Source organism: Lissotriton vulgaris, chromosome 2_1 (genome assembly GCF_964263255.1).
Source record: "Lissotriton vulgaris chromosome 2_1, aLisVul1.2, whole genome shotgun sequence".
NCBI lineage: Eukaryota > Metazoa > Chordata > Amphibia > Caudata > Salamandridae > Lissotriton > Lissotriton vulgaris.
Window position 1 is genome coordinate 1,991,520,362 of NC_141687.1, and position 27,368 is coordinate 1,991,547,729.

The following is a 27,368-nucleotide window of genomic DNA, read 5'->3' on the forward strand; positions in this document are numbered from 1 at the left end:
CAATGAAGGAGAGATGGGGCACGGAGGCGGGACCTTCGGCGCTACTCAGACTCATTAAATCTCCGGCCTAAAACTGCGCAAGCGCAGCCTTTTAGGCCTTCGACCTAAAAATGTAGCCTCTTTAAAAGGAAATGCAACATCGGGAGTGATTTGACTGAAAATCCTGTGTAGAATCCATGTCAACGATTGAGAACTGTGGAATTATTATATAATCATTGACTGTGACAAACCCTATGAAGGAGAAACTTGAAAAGAATATTTCTTGTTTCAAAATTGTTCTTGACTGTTTCCAGGCGCCTTTGCTAATTAGACAAACAGGTTCGTCACTAGATCTCCTCCTGCTAAGCTTTTTTTTATTTTTTATTATTCGAAATCGTCCATCTATGCACCTTTAAAGTCTGCAACAAAGTCCAAGTATTTCCTGTGTCCTTTGACGGGCATCATAAAGCCCTTCCGCCAGAGAGCCTGGAAATTCCATTGTGATACCCTTGTTCCCTCTCCTTTCCATATCCTCTATACGGATCCTAATCAACACCATTTTAAGCCCATTAGCCACTGCTTTAATATTTGTTTTCTTCTTTTTTTTATATGAACAGTTTTCTCTATCTTAGCTCGGAATGCTGTCTTTTTATAGATGATATTTGAGGCAGAGCGGCCAAACTGTGCTAAAAATATTAAACCTGAGTATCAGATGATATAGGCTGGTCCTGGGACGCAGATGTTTGTGCCAGGTACTACCAGGAGACACAGGTGCATTACCAGCTTGTAACGGTGTGCAAAATCATGTAATATTTTATTGTGAAATTTCACAAAGATCCATCCACAATTTGCACAATTACACCTTTGCAATCAGAAACGATTTCCAAATATCTAGAGTTGTTGGTGGTTTATTTTGTTTTATTTTTGACACACGCGGGCACTTTATTTTAATGAGTCTTGTGAGATACGGATAGCAAACTGGTTCAACAGGAAATATCTCTTGGCAAGACATTATCTGTGTTCACCAGTCTTCTGCTAGTATCTTGCAAAACCTGCCTACCTTTTTACGCAAGCTATAAGCTTAGGTTAAAAAATAAAATAAAGCAAAATTGTGCAATGCTACATTTTCAGAATTTTCTTTTCTGTGCACCTTTCCTCTGCGGTATTCCAACACCCTCTCAGTATGGTGATGTGCATTTGTTAATTTTTTGAACCAATATTTATTTAATTGCATTAGATGTCAAAAACAAAGATTGCTAATTCCATAATATTTTGTGACTTTGTATTGGTGCTTTTTCCCAAATAATAATCACTTGAAACAATTATTTGTGATGCATGTGATGTAATAATATACTAACATCATATTAATTCTGAAAGAAATTAAATAGTTGGTTGAGGGGGGGTTGAAACCCTACTCTAGCACAAGCCACAATCCTTATCAGGGTGAACCACCAAAAGTTACTAAATCAATCAATCAATCAATCAAAGACATTTATAGAGCGCACTACTTACCCGGAGGGTCTCAAGGCACCAACCATCTGGTAGCTTGGCACGAAACCAGTCAGGCTTAACTTAGAGGCAATGAGTAAAGTATTTATGCAACACACAGACTGCAACAAAATGAAAACACAAGAACAATCCTACACCAATTTAGAAAAATAGAGTACAATTTTAATAAATTATTTCACACCACAATGGTAACAATTCCATCCTTAGAGACAGAGATATGCAATTTCAAAGATTTAAGGTGAGTAGGCTAGTGTGAAGTCCTTTGTGTGTGTGCTGAGGAAGCCCCATTGACGTACAAGTATGGTAGGTGACAGCTCGCCCCTTCATCCTGCCAGAGATGGCCCATCCTTGTCAAAATCCCTTTGGGATAGTGTCTGGGTGGAATACACAAAGGCCAATTACACCTAGTAATGTGACCCAGGAACGGACTACAGGTACCAAACGGTTAGGGCAGGAAAATGCTACTTTCTAAAAGTGACATTTTCAGAATTACGACTTAAAAACAGACTTTACAATTTAAAGAGGGTTCTAAATTACAGTTCCTGAGACACCAAACCTGATATTTCAACCTGCTCCCACAGAAAATGTATCACTTATTAAGTGTAATAAGGAAACCCAATGATATCGTATAGTAGAGGTTGTCCTTGCAGTAATGAAACACGAATTTTAGGTTTTCTCTACCAGGACAGGGGTATTTTGTAGCTTTCTCCACCCCCTAATTGAAGGGTTTTCCTGGCAGTGACTGGCAGCGAAAGCTAACTTCTTTGTCTGGCCATCTAAATTAAGCATCTGGCCATCTAAATTAAGCATTCAGGTACGCCCGCATTTAAATCGAATGGTTGTACCATTATGTTTGCGGAAAGGGTACTCCGTCGCTGTTGTGATTCAGTATCAATAGGGTACTCTTTTCGGCAACATTTAAATTTGGACCTTAGTCCTGGTAATTATCTGTTCACATTTGTGCTTGCTGATAGGTTTTTAAGAAGAAAAATGAGCGACATGATTGGAAAATAGGCCATTAGCTTTTCTAGTACAATTCATTTTTTTTAAACCGTAGCCTACTCAAAATTTAAACCTCCATTCTTCCACCACTCTTCTAGGCATTTGATGAAGACTGTAGAGGGGTTACCGCTTTCCCATCAGCGCAAATATAGGAGTGTAATGTTTGCTTGTAGCTTCTTGGCGCAATCTGACTGTTTGTGTGTTCGTGATGATGGAGTCACTAGAACAGATAATATTTGAACAGATCTATTTTAAGGGTCTTTCTGAATTCGGTAAAAAATGCCTCCCTTAGGGAATCAAAGGATTTGAGTTCCATATTTTAGCCGACAAGGCTCTGTCTCCAAACGTTTTAGTGTGATTTGGGTATGGACTACAGAAATGTATGTTACGAATGGAGGGATCTGGTTGGTTTATACCAAATAAACTTTGCAATCATAAAGTTAGGTATATTTTGGTATTCTACTTACTGTGCAATTGTCACGGCCTTAACAAATAATCTATTGGAAGACAATGAAGATTCCTCAGTACAGGAGTGATGAAAATGAGCTTCAGTTTGCCACCTTGAGGCGTTCTGTATAAGCTGAAGCCTAGTAATTAGCTTATTTGTGGCTGATAGGAAAACTCATTTCCGTAGTCCAATATAGAGTGGATCAAGGAATTAACTCACAAAATGCTTATATGTTGCTATTTAAAAGGAAAGATGGTATGAAGCATTTTGATTTGGGAAAAGCAGGCACTTATGATTTTGGATACCATTATGACTAGTCCAAGGCTTGACGTTGTTGCTCAGATGGAAACACATTCAGCCTGTTCAAGTGTGTTCCCCGAATCCCATAGTCTGAAAGTCCTGAGATAAGAATGGTGTGCTCAGTGGTGTTGAAGGCCGCTAAAAGGCCTTAGAGAACAAGTACCACACATCTCCGGCATCCGTTTGTCTTCGTAGATCATCCATGATGGAGACCACAACCAGTTCTGAACTCTAACTGGGACACAAGCCAGCCTGACAGGAGTCAATTAGGCTGTGTTGTTCATGAAACATTGTAATTGAATACCAACATTTGTTTTTAGAAGTTTCAATACATATAGAAAAAGTGGTATGGATTGAAAGTCATTGGAATCAGTAAGATCTAAAGAAAGTTTGTTCAACAGTTGTTTAACAACAGCTTTCTTCCACTATTTGGACACTGCTCCCGTTCCATGTGAGTGACTAAGTAGTATTTGGAGCACTGTGTGCTAAGAAATGGCTACCCTTGGCTTACATTTGGCAGGTAAGTTTCCAGAATCGATCCTCTTGGGTGGTTTTTGTGCATGGTCTCAAGGGGAGGGGCTCAGTAATTGGTCTAAGATAATGGATTGGGTAGCAGTAGGAATAATGGGGTCACACTAATCTGGCTGAGCAATAGCTTCTGCACTGTTATTATTTCTAATTGTATAAATAGTCGAGCTGATATAATGTGCCTGGCTTCTGTCCCTGTAATTGACCTAAATGTTATTTTTCTTTAGCTTGTACCTGTTCAAGTTGGGATTGGCCCCACAGATACAGGATCTTTACGGAAAGGTAGATTTTACAGGTAAGGAACCATTTATGGTATTTGTGTATGTATTTGTAGATTTTCTGACTGTATATGTTGTGTTTTTAAAATGTGTTTATTTTGAATGAGTGCATTATTTAACGTAAAGGACATGATGGTGATGTATGGTTCCTCGAATGCTGTCGGTCATACCCTTTAGCTTGCAGTACAGTTCAGATTGGGGTTATAATTCAGAATGTTTGAGTCCTAATGCGCATAGCCACTTCAGATGAAAATAGATCCATGCTGTTAAAGTATCTTCATGGGTGTGGTCCCAAAGCTCAGTCTGTGGTTTTGCTTTAATAGGAAAGTAAGATGTAAAACTGTTGAGTTGCATTTCTCTGAACAGCACAACCTTCTTTGCAGAGGAGATGTGTAAATAAATTGCTTCTTTAGGCGTTCTAAGCAAAGATCTAAGTGAAGTTTTCTCACTGGGGTCTGTTTGAAAATATGCACACCTCGCCGATACTGGTCAGCGTACGTCGTGCAAATTGCTTAATTCACTTAGCCATTACTACGTCATTCTTGGTTTAGTAAGGTTTTAGAGACAGCTGTTACCTCCGCAATGTTTCTCATCAAAAATTGTCTTCGATAAGTGTGAACAAATGTGATATCTGTGTGGGGCTTGCTGCACTTTTCAGCACTTGTGATCCTCGTGCATATAGCAGTAATTCAAAGGTTCAAGTGCTTTACTAGTCTTTGAAGATCTGATTTACATTCCTAATCGCCATTTTAGACAAATAGGACTGAGGACTGCAGTAGATAGCGATGTTTTTCCATTTCTCCCATTCTGTCTGATATTGCTCACTATACTATACTGTACTATATTATGTGGACTATGACGTCCATTTCTGCATGTGCACATGGTGGGCACACCATCCCACGCTTGCTGTGAAGGCCACACCTACTCCAGTCCAATGGCAGCCTACTCACTAAATTTGGAGATCTCTTCTAGCTTGGCAGGCTCCCTTTTGTTGAAAGTCTTCAGACGCAGCTGAAGCACTTTTGGCAACAATACAAAGCAGACATGCTGTTTATTTTGGTCTCTGTTCTGCAGAAATAAACTTTCAAAGAGAGGGGAGTTTCTTTCTGCAAAGAAAGGTTTTCTCTGTGTGCACCTGGAACATTTTAGGTCTCGCCTAGGCAGCGCTTGCACTGTCTCTTCGAGACATGCTGTATTCAGGATATGGGCATAAAGCTCCTCCCACTTTCCGCCCATCTTTTTAATTGGCTCCTGTCCTTTGTAAATGGTGGCTTTTCATTGGTCAAAAGGCTTATTAGTGCCTCCTTAGTACCGCCTTGTCTCTTTTTGCGACCTCCTATGAGGACACCTCCTGTTTTGTGTGTTATTACTGCCTAGGTTTTAATTACAGCCTCAATGCACTATTTTCTTAAAAGGCTTCAGGCAAGACACACACTTGGTCCAAAGCTACGCTGGCATTATTTACTTTGCTCACTAGAGCATCTCACATTTATATGAGACCGTCTATAAATTTCCCCTCATTAGCTCCACACAGAGTACAAGCAGGTCTCGGAATTCTTTGGACGCCTGACAAGTGAAAGTGCGTGGTGCTGATACACACAGGTTTTTGGCGCTCTTTGTAGCCTAGTGCTTTCTGCTGCGAGTCCCTGATATCTAAAACAGTTTGTTCCCGGGTCACGACTTAATGCTGTATTGTGCGGCTGTCATTCCGGCCCAGTGCGTCTGCCCCACGCTGGGAGAGCTGCCAGTATTATTATACTGAGCTTCTGAAACCTTTCTTACGGCAGCGCATTTTGAGCATTGGGGTTATTTGTGCTGCTTCCCTGTAGACCTAATGTTTTACTTATGCTCCGCATTATTTTTGTACATCCACCTGAATCTCACTTAGCTTTGTGAAAAAAAAACGCAACCCATCTTTTCCAATTCAACAGATAAAAGTTAAATATTTGTGTACCAATATTTATGTTGGCTTTCTTAGTCACAAAATAGAGTTGTTTACCTTTTTAGAAGACATCTAGCCGGAATCGCTCCTTTTAACCGAAACGTGGCCCAATGAAGAATGTTGACAAGCTTTATCAGTAAATGTAAATGTGTGTGTCTTGTAAAGCGCACTGCTACCCGTAGGCGTCCTGGCGCTATAGACCTCTGGGGAACCCGTCCCGGCTTTCCCTGTGAGATGTTCCCTCCTGGGTATCCAAGGTGAAACCAGGCATCCCCGGCGTTTGTGGGGATCAGTGGCTCTACCACGGGGCTATATAATTGCCAGGTGTGATCAGGCTGGCCAGGTCTGGTGAGGGGGTTACCATCATTGTTTAAAAAATCTACACTGTAAATGTACTCCAGTCTTAATTCCTAGCATTCAAACAGTGCTATTTTCCATTAGGCTCTCCCATACTTATACCTTTTTTGGGATACTGGTCTATCGCCCCCGGGGTCATCCAGGGAGTTTGTGACGACATTGTCAGTCTCCAGACAGTGAACTTCATCTTATTAGGCAACTTAAATAAACATTTTGAAGATGCAGCAAGTACACAGGCTGCTAATTGTCTTCAGGACCTTTCAGTAATCCGTCTATCTCAGCTGGTTAACTCCCCAATGCATAGCAAGGGCCATATCTTGGACCCGATCATTACCTCATTACTTTTTCCAAGTCCAGTAACAGGGATGCATACATCTAGAGTTACATATTCAAAGACTACTAAGCAATGGTCAAAATTGGATACAGCCAGGTGGGAAATGGGCCTACGTAATACAGTCACAAGTACTATGCAAGATAAAGATGTTTCCACATTCTATTTAGGATTTAAAAATTAGATTAGCATGGCCCTGGATTAACATCCCATTAAAAATAAGGAAGAAAATTCAGACATAAGATAAAAATCAGTGGTTCTCAAAGGAGTTAATAAAACAATTAAAAATAAGAGTGCAAAAAATGCTTAAGAAAATGGAGTGTCAATTGCTATGATGCCTGCAAACAGGTCTATAAATTGGGCTTGAACAAATACCAGCATGCTATTCGAAGAACCAGTATGCTAATCGAAGAGTCTGGATAAGTGATTTTGCAGAAAGGATCAAGCAATCCTTCAACTCTTTAAAAGAAATTTACTCCATTTGTAAATTCTTTCTCAAAACCTGATATACCAAGAGCCGCACCTCCTCAATCCGAAGCACACTAAAACACTTGCCAATCACTTTCTTGGGAATGTGAACAGCATTTATGATGCTCTAACGGGATCGGTAGACCACAACCATAAGACAAATGGAAGGTTCATAATTAATAATACTAAAGCTAAACTCTCCACGTTTCCTCAATTGGACTAAGAAGTTGTCTTTGCTGTGGCAAGTTCAGTTAAATCAGGCTAGCCGCTTAACCCATCTCCAAAAGCTATTCTATGAAAAGATGGGGATGTGATGCTTTCCGCTTTGTCAGAGAGTTATAACTCGTCCCTGAACAACTGCAGTGTTCCAAAGGAATAAAAACATGCCATCATAACCCCCTTGTTCAAGAAACCCACTTTGGACCCTAAGATGGTAGAAAACTACTGACCCATGATCCATATTGTTACTTCCAGGAGTTAATAACATCTTAAGAAGACGATAAATGGGCATCTTATAGATTACCTGGAAGCCAATAATGTCCTTCACCCTACTCAAACAGGATTCTTTACAGACCGCAGTACAGAATCAGCGCTCCTAATCGCCACAGATCTTAAAATGTTCCTAGCCCAGGGTGAATCAGCAGCACTGATTCTGCTTGACCCAAGTGTGGCATTTGATAAGGACTTCTATCTCACTCTACTCTACCATGTAGATGAAGTAGGCATTACAAGTCCGGCTTAAAATGGCTCACCTCTTTTTTGGAGAATTGGAGCTTTAAGGCCAGTGAGGGGCCCTTCGTATCTGCAAATCACCAGTTTGAATGTGGGGTTCACAGGGTTCCTCCTTGAGCCCTACACTCTTTAATTTGTATGTCCGCCCCTTATCAGTTATCATCTGCTTGTTTGGTTTTACGATGGTATCTTATGCGAACGATACAGAGATTATTGTATCTCTGTTGCCCGATATAGGATCTACCGCTTTAAGACTTAACAATTGTCTAGAGAAGGTATCCAGTTGGATGGCAGCCAGCTGCCTAAAACTAAACGGAGACAAACCTAGGTAATGATAGCTGGTAGCAATAGAGCACTCTGGGACCAGATTGACTGGCCTCCGTCCTGGGAGATAGTCTATCTCCCAAGTTGGAAATCAAGAGCTTGGGATTTACTCTGAACCAGGGGTCGCCAACATTTTCTGTAATAAGAGCCACTTACGTTCAGTGAAACTCTTTGAGAGCTACTAATATTATTAGTATTGTAATAGTGACCGCTTTAGACAAGATTACATTATTGTCCACCACATGCAAGATTACTACCAGGGATCATCTTAGTCCATCATGCATGGTTGCAAGTCATAGCGTATAAAAATCTTTTTCAATAAATAATGCATTTGCATGGGTGGACTTAGCCATAGCTGCAATGTCTCTGACATTAAGGTAATAAAATGTGCAAAATGTTTCCCGAATGTCACATGATTTATCACTAAAATACCAGCCTTAAATATGTTTTGGAAACGTAGCCATTTTTTCTCCAAATATCCGCTCATGAGTTCTGAAAAAAATACATTTTTGTCTCAACTATACACATTAAAAGTTGGTATACATATAATAATTCAACCACATAAAAGCTTCTAAGTTAGTTAGAGCTACTTACTCTTACCTAGATAGCTACCATTATCTACAAACTACTTGTTGGAGAAGCCTGGATAAACATCTTTCCATGTCATCTCAAGTAAAGAAGGTGACTGGCTGCTGCTACAGCCTCCTTGGAGCTTAAAGGAAGAATGGCTCCCTATGGCGGTCCGAAGGCCAGTGATTCATGGACTTATTATTTCTCTACTTGATTAAGGCAACTCACTCTACCTGAGCACTCCAATGATTGTCATTAAAAAATGTCAAATCGCCCAGAACACTGCAGCCTGAATGCTGTTGTGTATTCCTAAAACGCATGTATGGCGCTTAAAACCCTTCACTGGCTTCCTTTAGACTGCAGAATTTAATTCAAGGCACTATGCCTTACACATCGGATAAAGCATAAAGTAGGCCCACATATCCTCCATCAGTTGGTCACCCCCCATTGGACCAACAGAGGTCTTAGGTCAATCTGGGCCATCTTGTTCTGCCAGAGTTAAGAGCGCTAGAAGATGAGGCCTTTATTTTACTTATCTTAAACCTAACCTCTGGAATTCATTGCCTGCTGTTTTGAGCATAGTTGAAAACTTGATGAGTTTTAGAAAACAATTGAAAACTTTCCTTTTTTTTATACCTGTGGGCGGACGGCCATTTTTTTTACCCTTAATGTATATTTAATGTAATTCTTCCTAGGGGTGGTGGAGGCGGGGGCTGGGCAACTCCGCTCCGCTGTAGAGTGTGGCGAGTTGTGCCTACTCCACGTTCCGCGAAGAACGCAGAGTAGGCACAACTCGGCACACTCTACGGCGGAGCAGAGTTGCCCAGCCCCCGCCTCCATCACCCCTAGGAAGAATTACATAAAATATACATTAAGGGTAAAAAAAATAAACATTTAACTTGACAGCGGTGTACCCGGGCTGCCATCCTCCTCTTACTCGGTTTCATGATGATCTACGCGTGTGCCCGCATGCACATTAAAATGCGCATGCGTGCGCCCGCATGCACATTAAAATGCGCTTGCGCAAGTTCATGCACAGATAATTGTGAAACCGAGGAAGGGAGAATGGCAGCCCGGGGACGCTGAAGTCAAGGTAAGTGTTTATATTTTTTTACCTTTAATGTATATTTAATGTAATTCTTCCTGGGGGGGGGGAGTGGAGGCGGGTAGCGGAGCGGAGTTTCCACCTCCGCGTAGTGCCGCTCCGCCCGGGCTTACTTTTTTACCTAATCCTCCTGATCTATTCTCACTCCTGCTAGCACTAACTGCGCTGGGAACCCCGCCTTGGATAGCCATGCACTATACAAGACAGGTGATCCCGAATTGAATAGAAGTAGCACCATATATTACTTTGCCTCAAGTAGACGTACCATTGGTAATACATGGACATTATGATGCACTCACATATGGATTTTGATACTAATCCAGATCTACTAACTTTGGTTAGCATTTGCATAAAAAATTTGCACATCTTGAGGCAGACATAAAGTTGGAGAAAACATTTATTTTTTCCAAACCATTCCACCTTTGCATTTGAGCTGCACCGTACAGAACACCTACATAGTGGCAAAGTGTTAAACTTTGGTGAAGCATAGAATTTTCTGCTGAAAGGGTACCAGTCCCTTATAAAACCTGTGATTGACTTCACTCACACACCCTTGCACTACAGGGCAAGCATGTGTATATTGGCACAAGGAAGCAGAAGGTATGCCAATATTAGAGGGGAGAGCAGCAGCACCATATCTTAGTAGGTATGGTGCTCTCTTTTTTTATGTAATGCCATGCAGCGCAGCAACTGTGGTTACTGCATGAAAACGTACATTTGCCCCATTGTTTCTCCAGACCAAGCACTCCTAACCTATAATGTCTACCAGTTTGACATGTGATGACTTCTACATCTTGTTGGCCCCATTGTCTTAAGTATCATTTCCTATGCATTGATTTATGCACTTTTATTACTCATTGTCTCTCTGTGTGTTTGTGATATAAAACTCTCTGACAGACTACATTGAGATGGGTAGCGCTAGAAAAATGTTTGAGAAGGGCTAAGTAGAAGTCAAGGGCACTATTGGAGGGTGATAGTAGGGGAATCTATGAAGAAGGAAGTCATGGGGACGTGTCAGTGAGGAAATCCATGAAGAAGGAAAACATAGGGGCTTGGATGTGCACGAATCCATGAAGAAGAAAGTCATGGGGACGCGGGCAATAAGGATTGCTCCAGACGGCTTGACCATTGCTAAATTACCATGGGTAAGTCTGTGGACAGCCTTTTTCCCCTGACCAGAAATATTACTTTCGTAATATTTATGAAGCCGTGCACACAGCCTTTGGTATTGGTTACAAGCACAATAGTGTGTCCGTGTATTTGCTTCCTTAGCAGAGGTTGCTGTTTCATGGGTCATAAGGCGTAGGGTAGGCACTTCAAGTAGATTTAAGTCTATTCATAGTATGTGACCATCTGTTAATTATTTGTTTCTTTAACTTGCTGTCCAATGACTCTAGGGTAAAAATGTGTTTTCAAAACATGGAGTTGATTATGTCATTTCTTTAGCAGTGTGTTATGTGTTTTACATATTTGTACTTTGGACTTGTAATCTGTCTGATTGGTGGCATACTTGCAGCACAGTTTACCTCAGTAAGTTGGTCACAGTGGCAACTCTAGAAAGGGGTGAAAGAAAGAACACACACACACACACACACTTTATCCATTTTCAGCAGACTATGATTTAAACATTACGAAGGTCTGTGGAAGGGTAAGTGGCCTTCAGAGTGCCGCAATCACTCAACTTCTCCTCGCCACACCTAATACTTTGTGCAAGGCAGCGTAGCAACAAAAGCTGCTGTGGTATCTTCTGTCAAAGGGAGATAGGCAAACATTTTGACTCTCTCCGATTTCTGGTGCTCTTGTATTTGCCATGCGCCGATGCAGACATTCTTGCACCATAGTGCAAAGGTGCGTGCGTTCTCTAAAGCAGGTTTTTTACTGGAAACAGATCCTTCCTGTCAAGAAACTATTCTCTTAAGACTTTTGTTACTGTGTATGTGCGCTATACAATCCAGCACAATTGCAAAGTTGGAAAATGAAGGATAAATGAAAATATTTCTTCTTGATCCACCTGCCTCGAGAAAGCGTAAGGTGTTTGTGCAAATCCCTGTCTACAAATGTTAGTAGATGGGGATTTGTGTCAAAACCCAAGGGTGGTTGCGTGGGAGCACACGTGTACCACTCATAGAATGCCCCTTAATCTAAAGTAGCATGTAGCGTAACTTAGCCTTACTTGGGGGAACTTTCTAAGGCAAATCCTGGTTTATATTGGATAGTAAATCCCACCCCATATCTTTGCACCAGATCTCTGCCACTTTTGTGATGCAAACACGGAACAAATGTTCAGTAAATGCAGGCCCACTTTTTCTGCAGTCTCTCAGTTAGACTCTTATGCCCTTTTTCTTCTGATATCTTACTAAAACCCTTTAGCTGCTAATCTCATAGCTCATCTCTTTACCTTTCAGCACCCTCTTTTCACTCTCTCCAGCGCATACTGCCTAGCATCTCCTTCCCCTCACCCGTACACATAACTGCACCTGCTCACCTGAAAGCACAGCCTTTTCTTAACCTTTGCCCTTGCAATATTTCGATAGTTGTTTATCTCCTTTACACACTTTCGCAGAGAATCACATGTGCAATTAACACACCTGACCATTGCTCTCTGCACTCTGCAGTAAGGCCAAGGATTGGATGAGCATGTATTCTGAATCCATTTATGGCCTACTGACTATCATTGTAAGACATTTGGTCTATCTTCAGCCTAAAATGCACAGCTATAAAATGTGGTGCATTATAGACCCCCAACCGCAACCAGAACTCAGTTATAGTCTGATTTTCACAGTATGCACTATACATGAGTAATAGTCTGATTTTCACAGAATGCACTATACATGAGTAATATGTTGCATTAAAAAAAAACGAAACGCAACATTCCGAAAAAGTCACTTCCCTATTGGTTAATTGAATGCTTTCTCTTCCAGGTGTCACCAGTGTTAGTTTAAAAGTGTCTTCGTGTATTCTTTAGCACATTATGGAAAGGGTACAGTTGAGCGTTTGGTCTGATTTCGCATCTCAGTCATCTCTGTTTTGTCTTTCAGTGGAAGAGATTGATAACATGACAAAGGAGCTGGAAAAGTATGGAATTCAGATGCCCGCGTTCAGCAAGATTGGCGGAATCCTGGCCAATGAGCTTTCTGTAGATGAAGCAGCCCGTAAGTACTGAGCACGGCTGAGTGTGTGTTGTCTAGTATGAACAGACAACATGGGTGCGTTGAATTTCCTTAAATGCTCCTAGGGGTAGTTTTCCGAGATTAGTTAGGAGTTTTAAATCTCCAGGGCAGTGGCCGAATGCAGGCTTGCTTGGATGGAAACCTTTCTCCCTTAATCCTCCTATAAGTTCATCACCTTCACCTACTTCACTGCCCACAGAGGGAAATCGCAGTGCTCATGTATATTACCATCAGTAGATGGAGAGAATCCCACATGCAGCCTGATGGTACATATATATCTTTATATACAAAGTATTATAAGTGTATAACTGCTTACTTGTATGGGCACTGCTTTTAGTCCCAGGGGTGAATCATGTTGCTAAATATTTTTCTCAAATGAAAGCCAGCCCCTCTGTACTTAAACCTCTTCCTTGTGCTGGAAGGTATCATAAAAGAGAGGCCCTTGCAGTCCATTCTGTGTAACGACTTGAGCGCACCACAGAATTTGTGTAGAGCTCATTTTGGGAGGGTGGCTCGGTTATAAATGGTGGGTCATGGTAGCGAGATTTAAGTACTGAAGATCACAGGAAAGTAACACAGGTGTTACCACCTTTCTTCTCCCAGTCCTTGCATTCTGAGTATATTACAAAAGCTGCACATTAGCGCCTTAGTCCTACAGCTTGCCCACGCAACCCGCGGTCTGTACTGAATCATGGAATGGGAAAGACCTGTCAATCCTGTAGTACTGGAGAGAGGATGCCATTCCTGAAGACCCCAATTCCTCTTGCTGATCAATGTAGAGGGCACTGGCCAGGGCATTGGCAGAGTAGCCTGTCCAGAGATTAATCATTAAACATACCTACGCCAGCAACATTAATGATGGACTGGAGGTTTGGTCCTAAACAGGAAGACATTGTGCCCGGGTTAATATTCCACCGATCCCGTCATTCCGGGAGGAGAAGTCTTGATTTGGCTCCTAAATCCATTAAAGGGAAACAAAGGTGGTAATCCCATCTTTTTCTCCAGGAAAGACATTTCCTCAGAACAAAAGCCCATAAAATGTATGGATGATGTCTAAAATGGTCCCAGACAGAGTACAACAGAGGACGGAACTCCTGTCAGGTTCTGTCTGGACGTCCTTGAGGATACTGCAAATAACCTAGGATCACATCATTGGACAAATACTTGATCCTGGTCAGAGGCAGAGGATTACTCGCGAGTTTGAAAACGGCACTGCCCTCTAGCTGATACCACAGAGACTGCCTACCAAGGCTTGAGAAAAGGCCTCTATAGCAGCCTACTCAAACTAAAACATAACTACAGTCAAATATACAGGAAACGGGGAGCACCCAATCCGGGTCACATGCATGAGATGCCAGAGAGAGCACCCTTCACCCCCCCCCAACAGGACATTCTTATGGCCACCTGTGAATATCACCCTCTAGAAACAGCACCGAAGCTGAGGGATGAAGTGAAGGGATCGACAAGATTAAGTGCTAAATGGCTAGTGATTCCGCCAGGCCCCACTCTACCAAGACTGGACACCGGATTTCAAATATGGGAAAGAAAGCAGTGTCCGAGACCACCAAGTAGTTAATTCCTGAAAATTCTATCTTCCGGACAATGCTATGCAGAGTGGGAAGTACTGGAGGGAAATGAGACCGAAAACAGACGAAGGCTTTTATAGTGACTTCTGTGCTCAAGTTGTCATTGGTGATCTGAAAGCGTGCCCGGATCTCGTTGGATTGGCCCTCTCGGTATGAGTCCGTGGTCACTGTCATCTTTGTCAAAGGAGATCAACACTTTCATCTGATTCCAGGGCCTGGATATGACTGAAAAGAATTCCATCCTACCTGTTTTAGGGCCCATGGCAAGAACCTGCCCTGCTTGTGGTACTACCTAGGCCACGCCAGCACCAGAGCCCATTATGACTGGCAATACCTAACCACGCTTTAGCATGCTCAAGAAGGCAGTGCTGCCCTGCCGAGACCGACAGTCTCTTCAGAAACAGGCGCACAAATGAGTGGAGATGGCAACAGGGCCTTTGTTCATTGCTCTTTGCAGGAGAGGGGAAAGGGCTTTAATATTGAGATCTAGCTTTAAATGTAACTGTTCTTTTATACGGATCTTATGCTGTAAACACTGGGGCATTGCTCCTTCGGTATTATTCCATGAAAGGCAAGTTTCCATAGCCCAGCAGCAGCACCAGCCTTGCATCAGGAGGGGTATTTAAAGGGAACATCTATTCTAACAGTAATAACCATCACCTCCGTCGGGGATGCCCCAGGGCAATATTTTTTGTCTCAGGGAGGACATTTTTTGCATGATTCATTGTGACTAATATTCTTACAGTGGGCATTGGCTCTGCCTAGAGGACTCTGACCTCATGCTATTGGCTGTCGGGGACATAATTCAACTTCTGGTCTTGCAAGCACTGCAGCGCACACGATACTTTTTACATCTCAAAAGTATTCCGAATCTTCGTACATTAAAATATTGTTCTTATAGATGGTTAGTATATAGAAAGCACTTGCTGTTTGTATTTTTTCACTGCAGTAGATAGTCGAAAATCAATATGGCAAGGCAGACCTTTGCCAGTGCTTGTTATGCTGGAAGGTACTGTAATCAGGAGTGTACGGACAGCGTGCTCTCCTTGTGTTTGTTTATTTTGGCGGGAGTTCCCCAAGGAAGACGAGAGCCGGTTATATTCCGGTCTTTATTCCACGAACGCATGCGCAGTTGTAACAGCACGCTGCACTACAAGTGTTCCCCAGAGTCCACAAGGGGTCAGACCTTTGCAGTAGACGGTAATTAAAAGAAAATAGAAGTGTTGAGTAATCAGACTCCCATCAATGACCTGGAATTCGGTTGGTGACCTCGGTTTTAAAGCTGATGCACGTGCTATGTTCCAAGTGTCCAATGTATATTGTGCTTGTTGCAACGATTTCTGGAAGTATTTGCATGCGATGCTTGACTGGAGCCTTATCCCCTTGCAAGCGGAGTAATATTCTGATTGTCAGAAGCGGGTTCATTGTGCAGTGTTGTTGAAGGAGAAGGAGCGACTGCTTCTCTGGGACTTTACTCGTGTCCCAAAAATATAACTGGAAAAACAACTGTACTCGACACCAAATAGCCTTTGACATAGTATTTGGAGTGTAAACAACTGCGCCACAACACACACAACTAGTGTTTCTGAATTTCTGTTAACTCTTGCCATTCACTACACCAAGCCTCAGATCATTGTTTTCAATGAAATTGTTTATTTTGTGGCGCTATTTGTCCATTTCTTTGTTTTGTATTTTTATCTAAATAAATATGCCATCCTCCTATTTAACAAGTTCATCATTAGACAATCTGTCCATATCATTTGGAAATAGATATTTGTTGGATTTTCAAGTCTCCGTCGACTAAATGTTCTTATTTGAAACTGCCCTGGAATTCAATAAAGTGCCGACTTCTGTTGAGAGGGAAGTAACAGCTGTGCAGCCAGTTGTAGGCAATGGAACGGGAAACCGAATGATGGAAGATGATCTGATTACGTAATTTCTGACTGACCTTTTAATCATACAGCTGCAAATTTCATCCTAATGATTCAAGCTTATGGGAGTGATGTAGACAGATCCGCACTGCCGGATCTTAGTGAACAATGCTTTGCATTTAATTAACCTCTGACCTTTAACAAATAAACCCAGTAGGACTAACTGCCCTTTCATTGTTTTGACAGTGCATGCCGCAGTTATTGCAATTAATGAAGCGATCGATCACGGAGATGCTGCTGGGACCTTCACAGCGCTCCGAAACCCGAATGCTATGTTGGTCAACCTGAACGAGGCCCAGGCCCCCACCTACCAGGAAGTACTGCATCAAGCGAAGCAGAGTAAGATGACCAATGCTCGCAAAAGGGTAAGTAGCTGAAATGCCCTTATTGTTTAGGCGCGCTCTTACACCGTTCTTAGTTTGTTGGATTACCACCAATAAAGCTTTACAGCATCAACAATGATGTTTTTTTTTTTTAGATCTGGCGTTAGCCAAGACCTTTTGATTTTTAAAAATGTATATGTACAAAACACTTACTTAATTGGGCCATCAGCCACCGGTCTTCATCCAATGGTCTGTTAATGTGTCATTCACATTTTTTTCCGCCCACTGCAGCGTACAGCATGGGGCTGGGAGTCATCCCACTTCAGCCACTGGGTAATGAGTGACTGCATTTTGCTCTTTGACAGGTACACATCAACACACAAGGTAGTTCTATTCAGTGCCAGTGTTTTTGACTTTACTTTTTTGCTAGAGTGCGCCTTTGTTTTTAGAGTTCGCTAGGATAGGAGGAAGCTTTCCTACAGTCTTGCATGTGGAGCACAGGGTACATTTCAGCGTTAGCCGTTCCCATCTTCTGCTGATGGTGTTGTAACTCCCTTTTTGGAGTGGCCTTTGTGGGTTTTTTTCTGGCTGCTTCTGTTCCCTACATACCAAAATTCAATTTGAAACTGTTTTCGTGCAGTTGTCTTTTTTTGGCATGCAAGCAATGAAGTGCATTTCCAACTGCAATCCTGTATGTTATTCCTATTTTAATTTTAATTGAGGGCAATAGTTATATTTATGAAGCAATTTAGTGCATATGCCCTTTTTGTTTGACCTTCTAGTATGCTTTCAGTTCTCTTGTATGTTGTTATATTTGTAAACCTATTTAGTTTGCATATCCTGCTTTTTAACTTTCTAGAGTGCGTACAGTGCTCTTGTATGTCCTGCTTATATAGACGTTTAACTTACTAATTTGAACTGACACTCACTTCAGTATCTTGTCCTATCTGTCTGTCTCTGTCTGTCCATCATCCTTTGCAACTCTATCTTTCTATCCACATTCGCAAATGTATGTTTCCAATTCTGTCTGTATGCCTGTGCAAGCCCTTTAGTCTCCCTATGCAAACGTCTGCCGCTCTGTGCAAACCACTGTCTCTCTATACAAGCCTCTCTCTGTCTGTGCAAGCCTCTCTCTCTCTCTTTCTCTCTCTCTCTCTCTTCCTCTTTCTTTGTGCAAGTCTTTGTCTGTCTGTGCAAGCCTGTCTGTCTGTGCAAGTCTTATTGCCTCTCACTCTATCTATCTGTCTTTGCAGGTCTTTCAGTTTGTGCACGCTTCTCTCTCTCAGTGCAAGCCTCTCCGTTTGTGTCTGTCTGTTTTTCTGTGTAAGCTTCTGTCTGCTAAGTCTCTCTTTCTGCCTGCCTGTTACTTATAAGGGTTTACGGTTAGACTTCCTTCTCTTGTGTCATTTAATTTTTTTTCCAACCTCTGCAGCATGCATCATGGGAGCAGTGGGTTAGTACACTTCAGCCTCTGGCTGATTTCATTTTGAGTTACAGCATCTCTTCTTATGCAAGGAAGCATACCAGGGCCGGACTGGGAACCCAAACCGGCCCTGGCAAACTGATCGTCTGGCCCCCATTGAGGGAGATTGGGGAGTGTGACCGAGCTGTTTTCTCGGGCTGGTTTTGGCCGATTTTGTTAGAGGGGGCCGATATTGCTACCCCCGTGGTAACAAAAACTGCCCCCTAAGGGTCCAAAACCGGCCCCCACCATGGTGGCCCACCAGGTAAATGACCGCTGTCCGTCCGGCCAGTCCGGCCCTGAAGCATACAAAAAAGTGACATAAAGAATGCTTGATTTAATCTCAACCACTGGTAATTATTCAGGGCAGATCTCAGTTCATCATTATTCTGCCCATCATGCAACCTCAGGTTGCACCCAGCCATATGCAAATCAGTTTTGACCCTGCTCCAATAGGAAAAGTCAGGCCGTACTGCCAGGCTAGATTCTCCCTGAAAGGGAACACAAGCAACCAAGGACCCGTTTTGGCTTGATTGGGGTCATCAGCCAGGCATAGCTTTTCCAAGGATCATAGCCACACACAAAGTAGTCTTCTTCAGCATCGAGGACTACTATGGGAATGTGTGCTTTTTCGCAACCCAAAGATATTTTTTGCTTTAGCCAGCGTTTATTTTTAGGTTGATATCCTGGCTGCTTCCCCCACTAATAAGGTTTTTCACAAACTATGACAGAACACAACAAGAAATACCTAAAACCAAAAGGCTGGCCGGCAACACCAGACCTTATGGCTTTGCCCATGCACGTTTAAAAGGCTAATTGCTCATATTCAGCCAGATTTAGAAAAGTGAGTGCTCGATCTACCTGCTCTTTTCTGTATTTCGCTTTACCTTTCTGGCCAAGGCTAAGCTTCGATTACAACAGTGAGGCTGGGAAGATAAAGTACTGTTCACATCGAATGAGGAAACACACTAAAGTGAAAGTGTGTGTAAGTTCCATAGCTTTTCTGAATGTAAGAGCACTCTGGGAGTGCGCATCACCTGGTCATGACTGGGCTGCCTTCTTAATACACTTGGTCACTGGTGTGAGCACAGTACCAGTAACACTCTCAATTACTATAGCTTGCAAGCCTGGGTTATGGTTATTACACAGGTTGTACATCTTCATTATGTTTTTGCTATTGACTGATGGGCGATGTAAAGTGCACATTAAAAGGCAGATTGTGCTCTCCACATAAAGGATGCCACAAAATTTCCAAAAGTGCCATTGATAGGTATTCATCTATTTGTTTGGAGGACGAGAAAAGTTGGTAGCACAAAGTTGCAAAAATATGTAACAGGTGAATCTAACTGGAGTGATTTTGGATATTAAGGCCAGGTTGCACTGGCCTGCAAGCTCACTTTTCTTATCACTTCCTGGCAAAAATGTTATTGTTAGTCACAAGCCAGAAAAACAAGCTTCTCAATAGCACTCGGCTTCACTTCAGAAGTCCCCTGATATTCCCTTTCCATTATTTTCAGATTGGAAATGAGAACTCCGGCGAAAGGGACGTCTATGAAGAGCTGCTGACACAAGCGGAGATACAGGGCAATGTCAACAAAGTTAACTGTAAGACTCCATTCTACCATCCGTGCACGCAGCTAAGCAAATATAACGGGGTTACAGGGGGTTATTTACCAGGAGCTATATATGGCGATTCAGTCAAGATTCTCAAACCTAGCACAGCATGGGGGTCTGTCACTGTGCTTACGCTGTGCATTCACTCATGGTTTTTAGAACTGAGCATGGATTTCTGTATCAATTGCATGCATACCTTGCTACATTCATTTTTAAAGAACATGTTAACTGTGAATGCATCTGTCTGGAATAACCTTGAGCAGTGTTGCGTTCTTAAGGACGGAGGGGTCACACCCCGTATGTTTTGGACAAAAAATGTGTCTGTCAGACAGTAAAGGTCAGCATGACGGACACTCTTCTTGCTCAGGACAGGCAGCCCGGAGCTTGACATGCGCTGTATGTGCAGACTCCTAGCTCTGTAAGCTCAACTTTGCTGGGCTGAATATATCGCAGCTCCTGTGGGCGCGACCTCCTCAGCGCGTCAAATGTCCTCGAGGCCACCCCCTTGTGATACGGGAGTGCTTCAGTGATAGCCTCGTAACTGGGTGCTTCTATTTCAAACCCTGAAGTGCCCATGGCCGAGTTATCACTGACACCTCATCACAAAAGAGGTGGGGTCAGCAGTCTCGCTGATCCCATTCTACTGTATGACAAGGTACAGACTGCTGCCTCCCCTCATTGGCTGACAATAGGTCAGCGATAGGTCAGCCAATGACGGGAGGCAGCAGTCCCAAGCCTCCGCAGACCTCCAAGGCTTCCCTCCCAGAGCGCAGCAGCAGGTAAGTGTTGTATTTTTATTGACTGTTTGGTGTGTGCATATATGTATGAATGTATGAGTGTGTGTGAGTGCTCTCAATGGGTGTTTGTGTGTGTTTGGTGTTTGTGGTTGTGCGTGCCTGCATGGATGTAAGTGAGCGGGCATGTATCCCCTTACCCCTCCCCCAGTTGAACTTACTGGCCATCAATCACTGGAGATCTTCTTCTACACTCCAGGCTTTCACCCTTGGGCAACTTTTGAAAAGATCTAAATATCCACCTCTTAACAATTTTCCTAGGATTGTAAACACACCTGCATGTGCCGTGTGTATGTTGTTGATATGCACACTGCTCTGCTGCCTTCTGGGACATGGCTGTGCTTTATAATGACCCCAGTAAAATGCATTAGTAAAATAAAATAGGCATAAATGATGAAGGTTTGAAGGGATTTCATGATCGAACATGATATTCCTAACTAACTCTTTAACCTTGTAATGTATCGATCTATATTCTTCTGGCTGAGAAGATGGATAGTCAGGAGAGCTCATGGTGAGGGACATGTGCAGGAATGGCACATGTATGCCCTTTTGCTTACTAATACACGGTTCTCAGTTCCAAATTCCTGCTGCAGTTAGGTAGTAAAGGCTGAGTCCCTGTAGAATACATGTCAAAGTAACAACAGTTTTTCATTCACATTTTCATTTGTTTGGCTGTGGTGGGTCTGCAGAGTAAGTGCTTGAGTATTCATATTGAACCCTTTAAAAAGCAAGTTGTGACCTGAGCTTTTAGGTAAGGTGAGGTGTGGGTGTTTTTGCATTTGATTTTTGGCATGCTTACGTTTGAGTAATAAATGTGTATCCATCCTTTTTTTCCTCAGTGCAAGCAGCAATAGAGAAAGTGGATTTGGCTTTGAACCAGGGAGATACTCCGGCCTTGTTTGAGGCTCTGAAGTTACAAGTACTTGGGCTCCGTGGGTTGCTGCGTGAAAACAGTGAATGGTACATGAAGCAACTCCAAGCTGACAAGCAGCAGAAAACTGAGGTATGCAAACACAGATAAAAACCAGCCTCGTCCTAGGGTGTGTGCATGTGTTGATCCTTATCAAAGTTATTCAACAATGAAGATGCAAGCTCTGACAAGTACTTGTGGAAAAATGGGGTCATGTTAAGTTACACCGAGCGAGTTAATACACGTGTATACATTAATATACCCGATATACCAGTGTGGGTATATTTGTTTCATTGTGCTTCTGTGTGAGAGCATTGTATGTGATGCATCAAGTGAAGACTATTGATTGCACTAATGCGTCTACAGCCTAAGATGATGCATGGCATTACAGTGAGACTAAATAAACACATAATAAATTAAAAGGTTGTACTTTTTTAACGAATGCTAATAATCTTAGTACAATTTTAGGAAATTGTGCTTGATTTGTGGGTGTTTTTTAATACTAGCCTTTTTTTTAAACTTTATAGCATTGTGTCGGTGTTTGTCATGTTTTATTTAAAGAAATGTAAACACAAGTCTCATCTTCGAATAGTCATTTTTTAATTTTGTGTACTGTGTATATTTGTATTCATTGAGGAGTTTCTTCAAGAAACTCTGCATCTTTAATCCACAGTACATAAAGTAATGACAATTGGCAGTGTTACATTTGTGGTGGATGATAGGTTTAGACAAAGACAACATAGTACATACATTCAATATGACACCTATATTAAATAAGCATCATGTAAGATTATTGTGGGGACATTAAAAGTACAAGCTGCATATTCTAACTCCTTAGAACGGTCTGCCCTATTTCAGAATTCAGGACTAGAACAAATACTCTTTTATTACAGAAGAAATGTGCACTTTAAATAAAAACAAATTGAATGATATTTGTTGCCATATTTGTAATGCTAAAAGGCAATGCATTTCTACCATAGTAGCAGAGAAAGAGTCCTGCCAGCCAAGCATCTTCTGTGGCCTAAGCAGTCAGAATATACTCCAGGCTAGCCAGAAAATGAAGGCTCCGGTTTTAAGTTGAACGGGTGCTGTGGGAGAGACCATGAAGGAAGCGGAGAAAGATAGTGGGAACAATTACACAAAATATATGAAATTGTAGGGAATGGGCAAAGAAAGGATGGACAATAACAAGTTTTAGATTACCTTTGCATGACCCCCAGATGGGGTATGCTTGCCACCATTCAAGATATCACTACGAGACCATATTAAAATTGTGAAAATGTATGGAAATTAATGTTGGACCTCCCTGTCACAGTATTATAACAAGTGACGATGTCATTAAAAACCCGACTAATCATACTTGGCCACAGGGTTCGACTGGTTTATAGGTCAATCAGGCACTGTCCCATGGGCAGGTCTCACAGTTTAGTGTGTGGGTTGTTTCTTTTAGCGGTGTTTCTTTGTGGGCCTGTTTCATGGTAAGGTGGGCTGGTTTTATTCCTGTTGATTTCACTAATCTTACAAGAAGCAATGCCTGCAGCAAATGCATGCGGTCTCCCAAACATTCGAAAATACCTATACAGCGTGCCTGACCAGTTGAAAACTGGACTGTTTTGCAAATGTGGGCCACTTCTTCAGCTATCTTGTTCGCAAATGGGGGCCACTTTTATTTTGGTGACTGGGCCTATTGTTTGCCTCAATTCGACCCTAGTAAGCCACATGGAACAGCAACACCTGCATCAAGTAGATCATTTCCATTTGCAAGTCTCCCATTCCCCCCCAAATCTACATTCAGGACTCCAACCTCCCTGGCGATTACTCCCTGAGGGAACAAAGACAACACTGCTAGACACCAGCAGCATCATGGAGTAGATCATCACCAGACAAGTCTAGAACTGTTTCTCTAACAGCTTTTTACCACAATCGAAAATTCATTCAAAATGACAATCAACAACGATCTCTTCTTCAAGACTCATAACACCACAAATCACTGCCAGTGTATTACCAGTTATCACAGCTATGCAGAATGAAACTGCGTCTCCTCAATGCCTATCCAAGCCTTAGCACCATGATTGTGAGATGGTTGCAACTTCAGCTCTTTGCCATTCCGGTGCCATCCTGGCCCCCTGAAGAGCTTAAACCAAGCTGGCACATTTCATTAATAGACTGGAGACATACGATCAGATCCATCCCACCCTGGGTCCCTCCAAGCCTGTACCCTCTATGAAATGAGATAACTGCAGCAGAACTACCAGTATTTGCAAGGCAAACCCTTTGTTTAAATATCTGAAGATCTGAGTCCAACTGTCCATGACATGTAGAGTGCTTTCGACTGTTAAATTAAGGCTCACAAATGTTTATACTGTGACTACACAAAATTAGTGTCAGTTGTCCAAAACACTGCGGTAATTAGAATTCTTCCAGGAGTGGCCGTCCACATCTGGTATTCTCCGGCCCCTGTCCTCTTCCTTATGGGTTTTCATTTCTAGGTTAGCTTTAACAGCTCCATTTTAGGAGCTTCCTGAAGTCCTAGCTTTAGGTTAGGGCTCAAATCATTCCATCGTCTGGAATCCTGAGCTCCAAGAAATATGCCTCTTTACTTATATTTTATTATTTAACGTTCTTCTGTAGTGGAGCTGCACCGAGCAGTTTTAATACACTTTGTAAGAGGAACGTTATTAGGATGAAGTATTTTGAGGAAACCGAATCATCTCTTGATAAACACAATCAGTGGACAAAGAATGTAATGAGTAGGAAGAGAGCAGTTTTTCTATATGTAGATAGCTGTGGGTGGTAGGTAGTTGTCTTTGCTGTTCAGTTCCACAGACGGCACAGCCCTAAGTGGAAGAATGCCCCCAGTGTCCAGTAAAAAGGTGATAGCACATGCTGTGCAAGACGCTGTCCTTTGTAGCTGGCGAACAACTGAGCTGTGTATGTGGAGAAGAACATCTGGGAAGCCTATTCAAGAGGAGGCAGAGCCGGTTTATCCTCAGGAGTGGGGGTGGACGGACCCCCCCCCCCCTCCCCCCCCACCCCTCCCCCCCCCCCCCACCGAGTCTGGTCACTAAACTAAGCGCACTGAATCAGAATGACTGAGGGACACATCTGTTTAAATAAACAAAAAACTCAATTTTCTTTTGTATCCATATGGCAAAAATCTATGCACAGCCCCCAAAGAACATAAACTCTATCTGTCATTAGAGTTGCTTCATGAAAATGTTTTAATCTGTACAAGTCTGCCGTATCGAGCTCATAAAACCTATTACGTCACATGAGGAAGGCATTGTGATTTGGTAGATATTCTACCCTGCTGACTATACTGTCCTTCATAAACGTGGATTGAGGCAAAATAGTTCAGCGCCCCAGACAAAGTGTTCAAAATAAAAATACACTTTACCGTGGTTTAAAAATAGTTGGCTAAGATAAAGGAAATAAAGAGATAAATATACTAATCTAATAATGAAAGGAGGACTTGAATTAAATATAGGGTGAACTTTTAACATTACTAATAGTGACATCTAAGATTGTGCTACCAATGTTGCAAAATGTTTCTAGGGCCGTGCCTCTGCGCTTGTAGGAGGACGTTTCATGCATTTTCGCCACAACACCTTTCTGTTTCACTAATAGTACATTGTGTTGGTGTCTGTTACTTCTTTCTATTGATTGGGAATCCGAAAGTTGGTAAGATGGAGTTAGATGTGTTCAAAAGATTAATAATGTGCCCTCTTTCATTTGTGCGAGTTGGTGCCACATCTTTTCTACTTCGCTTAAGTGTTACTGAGAAATGTTGTAGGTGTACTGTCTGCAAAATGTGTGCAAAGTGCATTAGATAAGCTGTTTTTTAGGGTACTATTTTTATCTAAAATCAGTTTATACGCATTTTATCTACCTCCTCTCCTATACATGAAACGCTGAGTTACTCTGCACACACATGTTGTGAAACAAATCATATTTAATAAGTCTCTTTTCTTTTTATCTACTGGCACATTCAATGTTCCAAATTCATTTGCGTCATCAATAACTCTGAGACATGTATTCCATTCACCTCTCTGCGTGTTTAGAGTCTGCAGATAGTTCCTATGTAAAGTTGTTCTCTTTCTATGTGTCAGACTGTCCCAGCACAGCTTGGGTACTTAATATGGCCTGCTAAGGTCTATCAATCAATCAATCAGTGACACTTATTAAGCGCGCTACATACCCGTAGGGTCTCAAGGCGCTGGGGGGAGGGGGGGGGGGTGCCGCTACTGCTCGAACAGCCAGGTCTTCAGCTTCTTCCTGAAGGAGAGGTGGTCTTGGGTCAGGCGCAGGTCGGACGGGAGGGAGTTCCAGGTCTTGGCGGCCAGGTAGGAGAAGGACCTTCCTCCTGTGGTCGCTCTTCGGATGCGGGGGACGGCGGCGAGGGCGTGGTTGGCTGATCGGAGGTGGCGTTTGGGAGCGTAGAAGTTGACTCGGCTGTTGAGGTAGCTCGGGCCTTGGTCGTGTAGGGCTTTGTGTGCGTGGGTGAGGAGGCGGAAGGTGATTTTTTTGTTGACGGGGAGCCAGTGAAGGTCTCTCAGGTGTCCGGAGATGTGGCTGGATCGTGGGATGTCGAGGATAAGTCTGGCTGAGGCGTTTTGGATCCGCTGGAGTCTCTTCTGGAGCTTGACGGTGGTCCCGGCGTAGAGGGCGTTGCCGTAGTCCAGTCGGCTGGTGACGAGGGCCTGGGTGACGGTCTTCCTGGTCTCTGTGGGGATCCACCAGAATATCTTCCGTAGCATGCGTAGGATGTTGAAGCACGCCGAGGAGACGCTGTTGACTTGCCTGGTCATGGCGAGGGAGGAGTCCAGGATGAAGCCCAGGTTTCGTGCATGGTCTGTCGGTTTGGGTGCGGTGCCCAGGGCGGGAGGCCACCAGGAGTCGTCCCAGGCGGAGGGTGAGGAGCCCAGGATGAGGACCTCCGTCTTGTCCGAGTTCAGTTTCAGGCGGCTGGTCGTCATCCACTCGGCTACCTCTCTCATCCCTTCGTGCAGGTTGGCTCTGGCGGCGGCGGGGTCGTTGGTCAGGGAGAGGATCAGCTGGGTGTCGTCGGCGTAGGAGATTATGCTGAGGTGGTGTTTGCGTACGATGGCCGCGAGGGGGCTCATGTAGACGTTGAAGAGGGTGGGGCTCAGTGATGATCCTTGGGGGACGCCGCAGATGACTTCGGAGGCCTCTGACTTGTACGGTGGTAGGCGGACTCTCTGTGTTCTTCCGTCGAGGAAGGAGATGATCCATTCCAGCGCCTTGTCCTGGATTCCGATGTTGCTGAGGCGCCGTACTAGAGTGCGGTGGCAGACCGTGTCGAATGCCGCGGAGAGGTCTAGGAGGATGAGGGCCGCTGTTTCTCCATTGTCCATCAGGGCTCGGATGTCATCGGTGGCGGCGATGAGGGCGGTCTCGGTGCTGTGTTTGGCTCGGAATCCGGACTGTGAAGGGTCGAGGGATCCGTTCGTCTCGAGGAAGGCGGCCATCTGCTTGTTGACGGTCTTCTCGATGACTTTGGCTGGAAACGGGAGAAGCGAGATGGGGCGGTAGTTCTTGAGGTCGGTGGGGTCCGCTGTTGGTTTCTTGAGGAGAGCGCTGAGCTCGGCGTGTTTCCAGCCTTCAGGGAAGATGGCGGTGTCGAAGGAGGTGTTGATGATGTCTCGTAGGTGGGGTGCGATGACAGCGTCGGCTTTGTTGAAGAC

General features: G+C 43.2%; 1 protein-coding gene across 1 annotated transcript in view; it reads left to right on the forward strand.

Annotated features, from left to right (window-relative positions):
* IQGAP1 (IQ motif containing GTPase activating protein 1) overlaps window positions 1-27,368 on the forward strand; it is a 446,185-nt gene that overhangs the window by 194,933 nt on the left and 223,884 nt on the right. Inside the window, exons 6-10 of the mRNA XM_086958211.1 lie at window positions 3,994-4,061; window positions 12,912-13,025; window positions 16,747-16,925; window positions 19,863-19,950; window positions 21,593-21,756. Coding sequence (XP_086814337.1) covers window positions 3,994-4,061; window positions 12,912-13,025; window positions 16,747-16,925; window positions 19,863-19,950; window positions 21,593-21,756 — 613 coding nt within the window. The remainder of the gene's footprint in view (window positions 1-3,993; window positions 4,062-12,911; window positions 13,026-16,746; window positions 16,926-19,862; window positions 19,951-21,592; window positions 21,757-27,368) is intronic.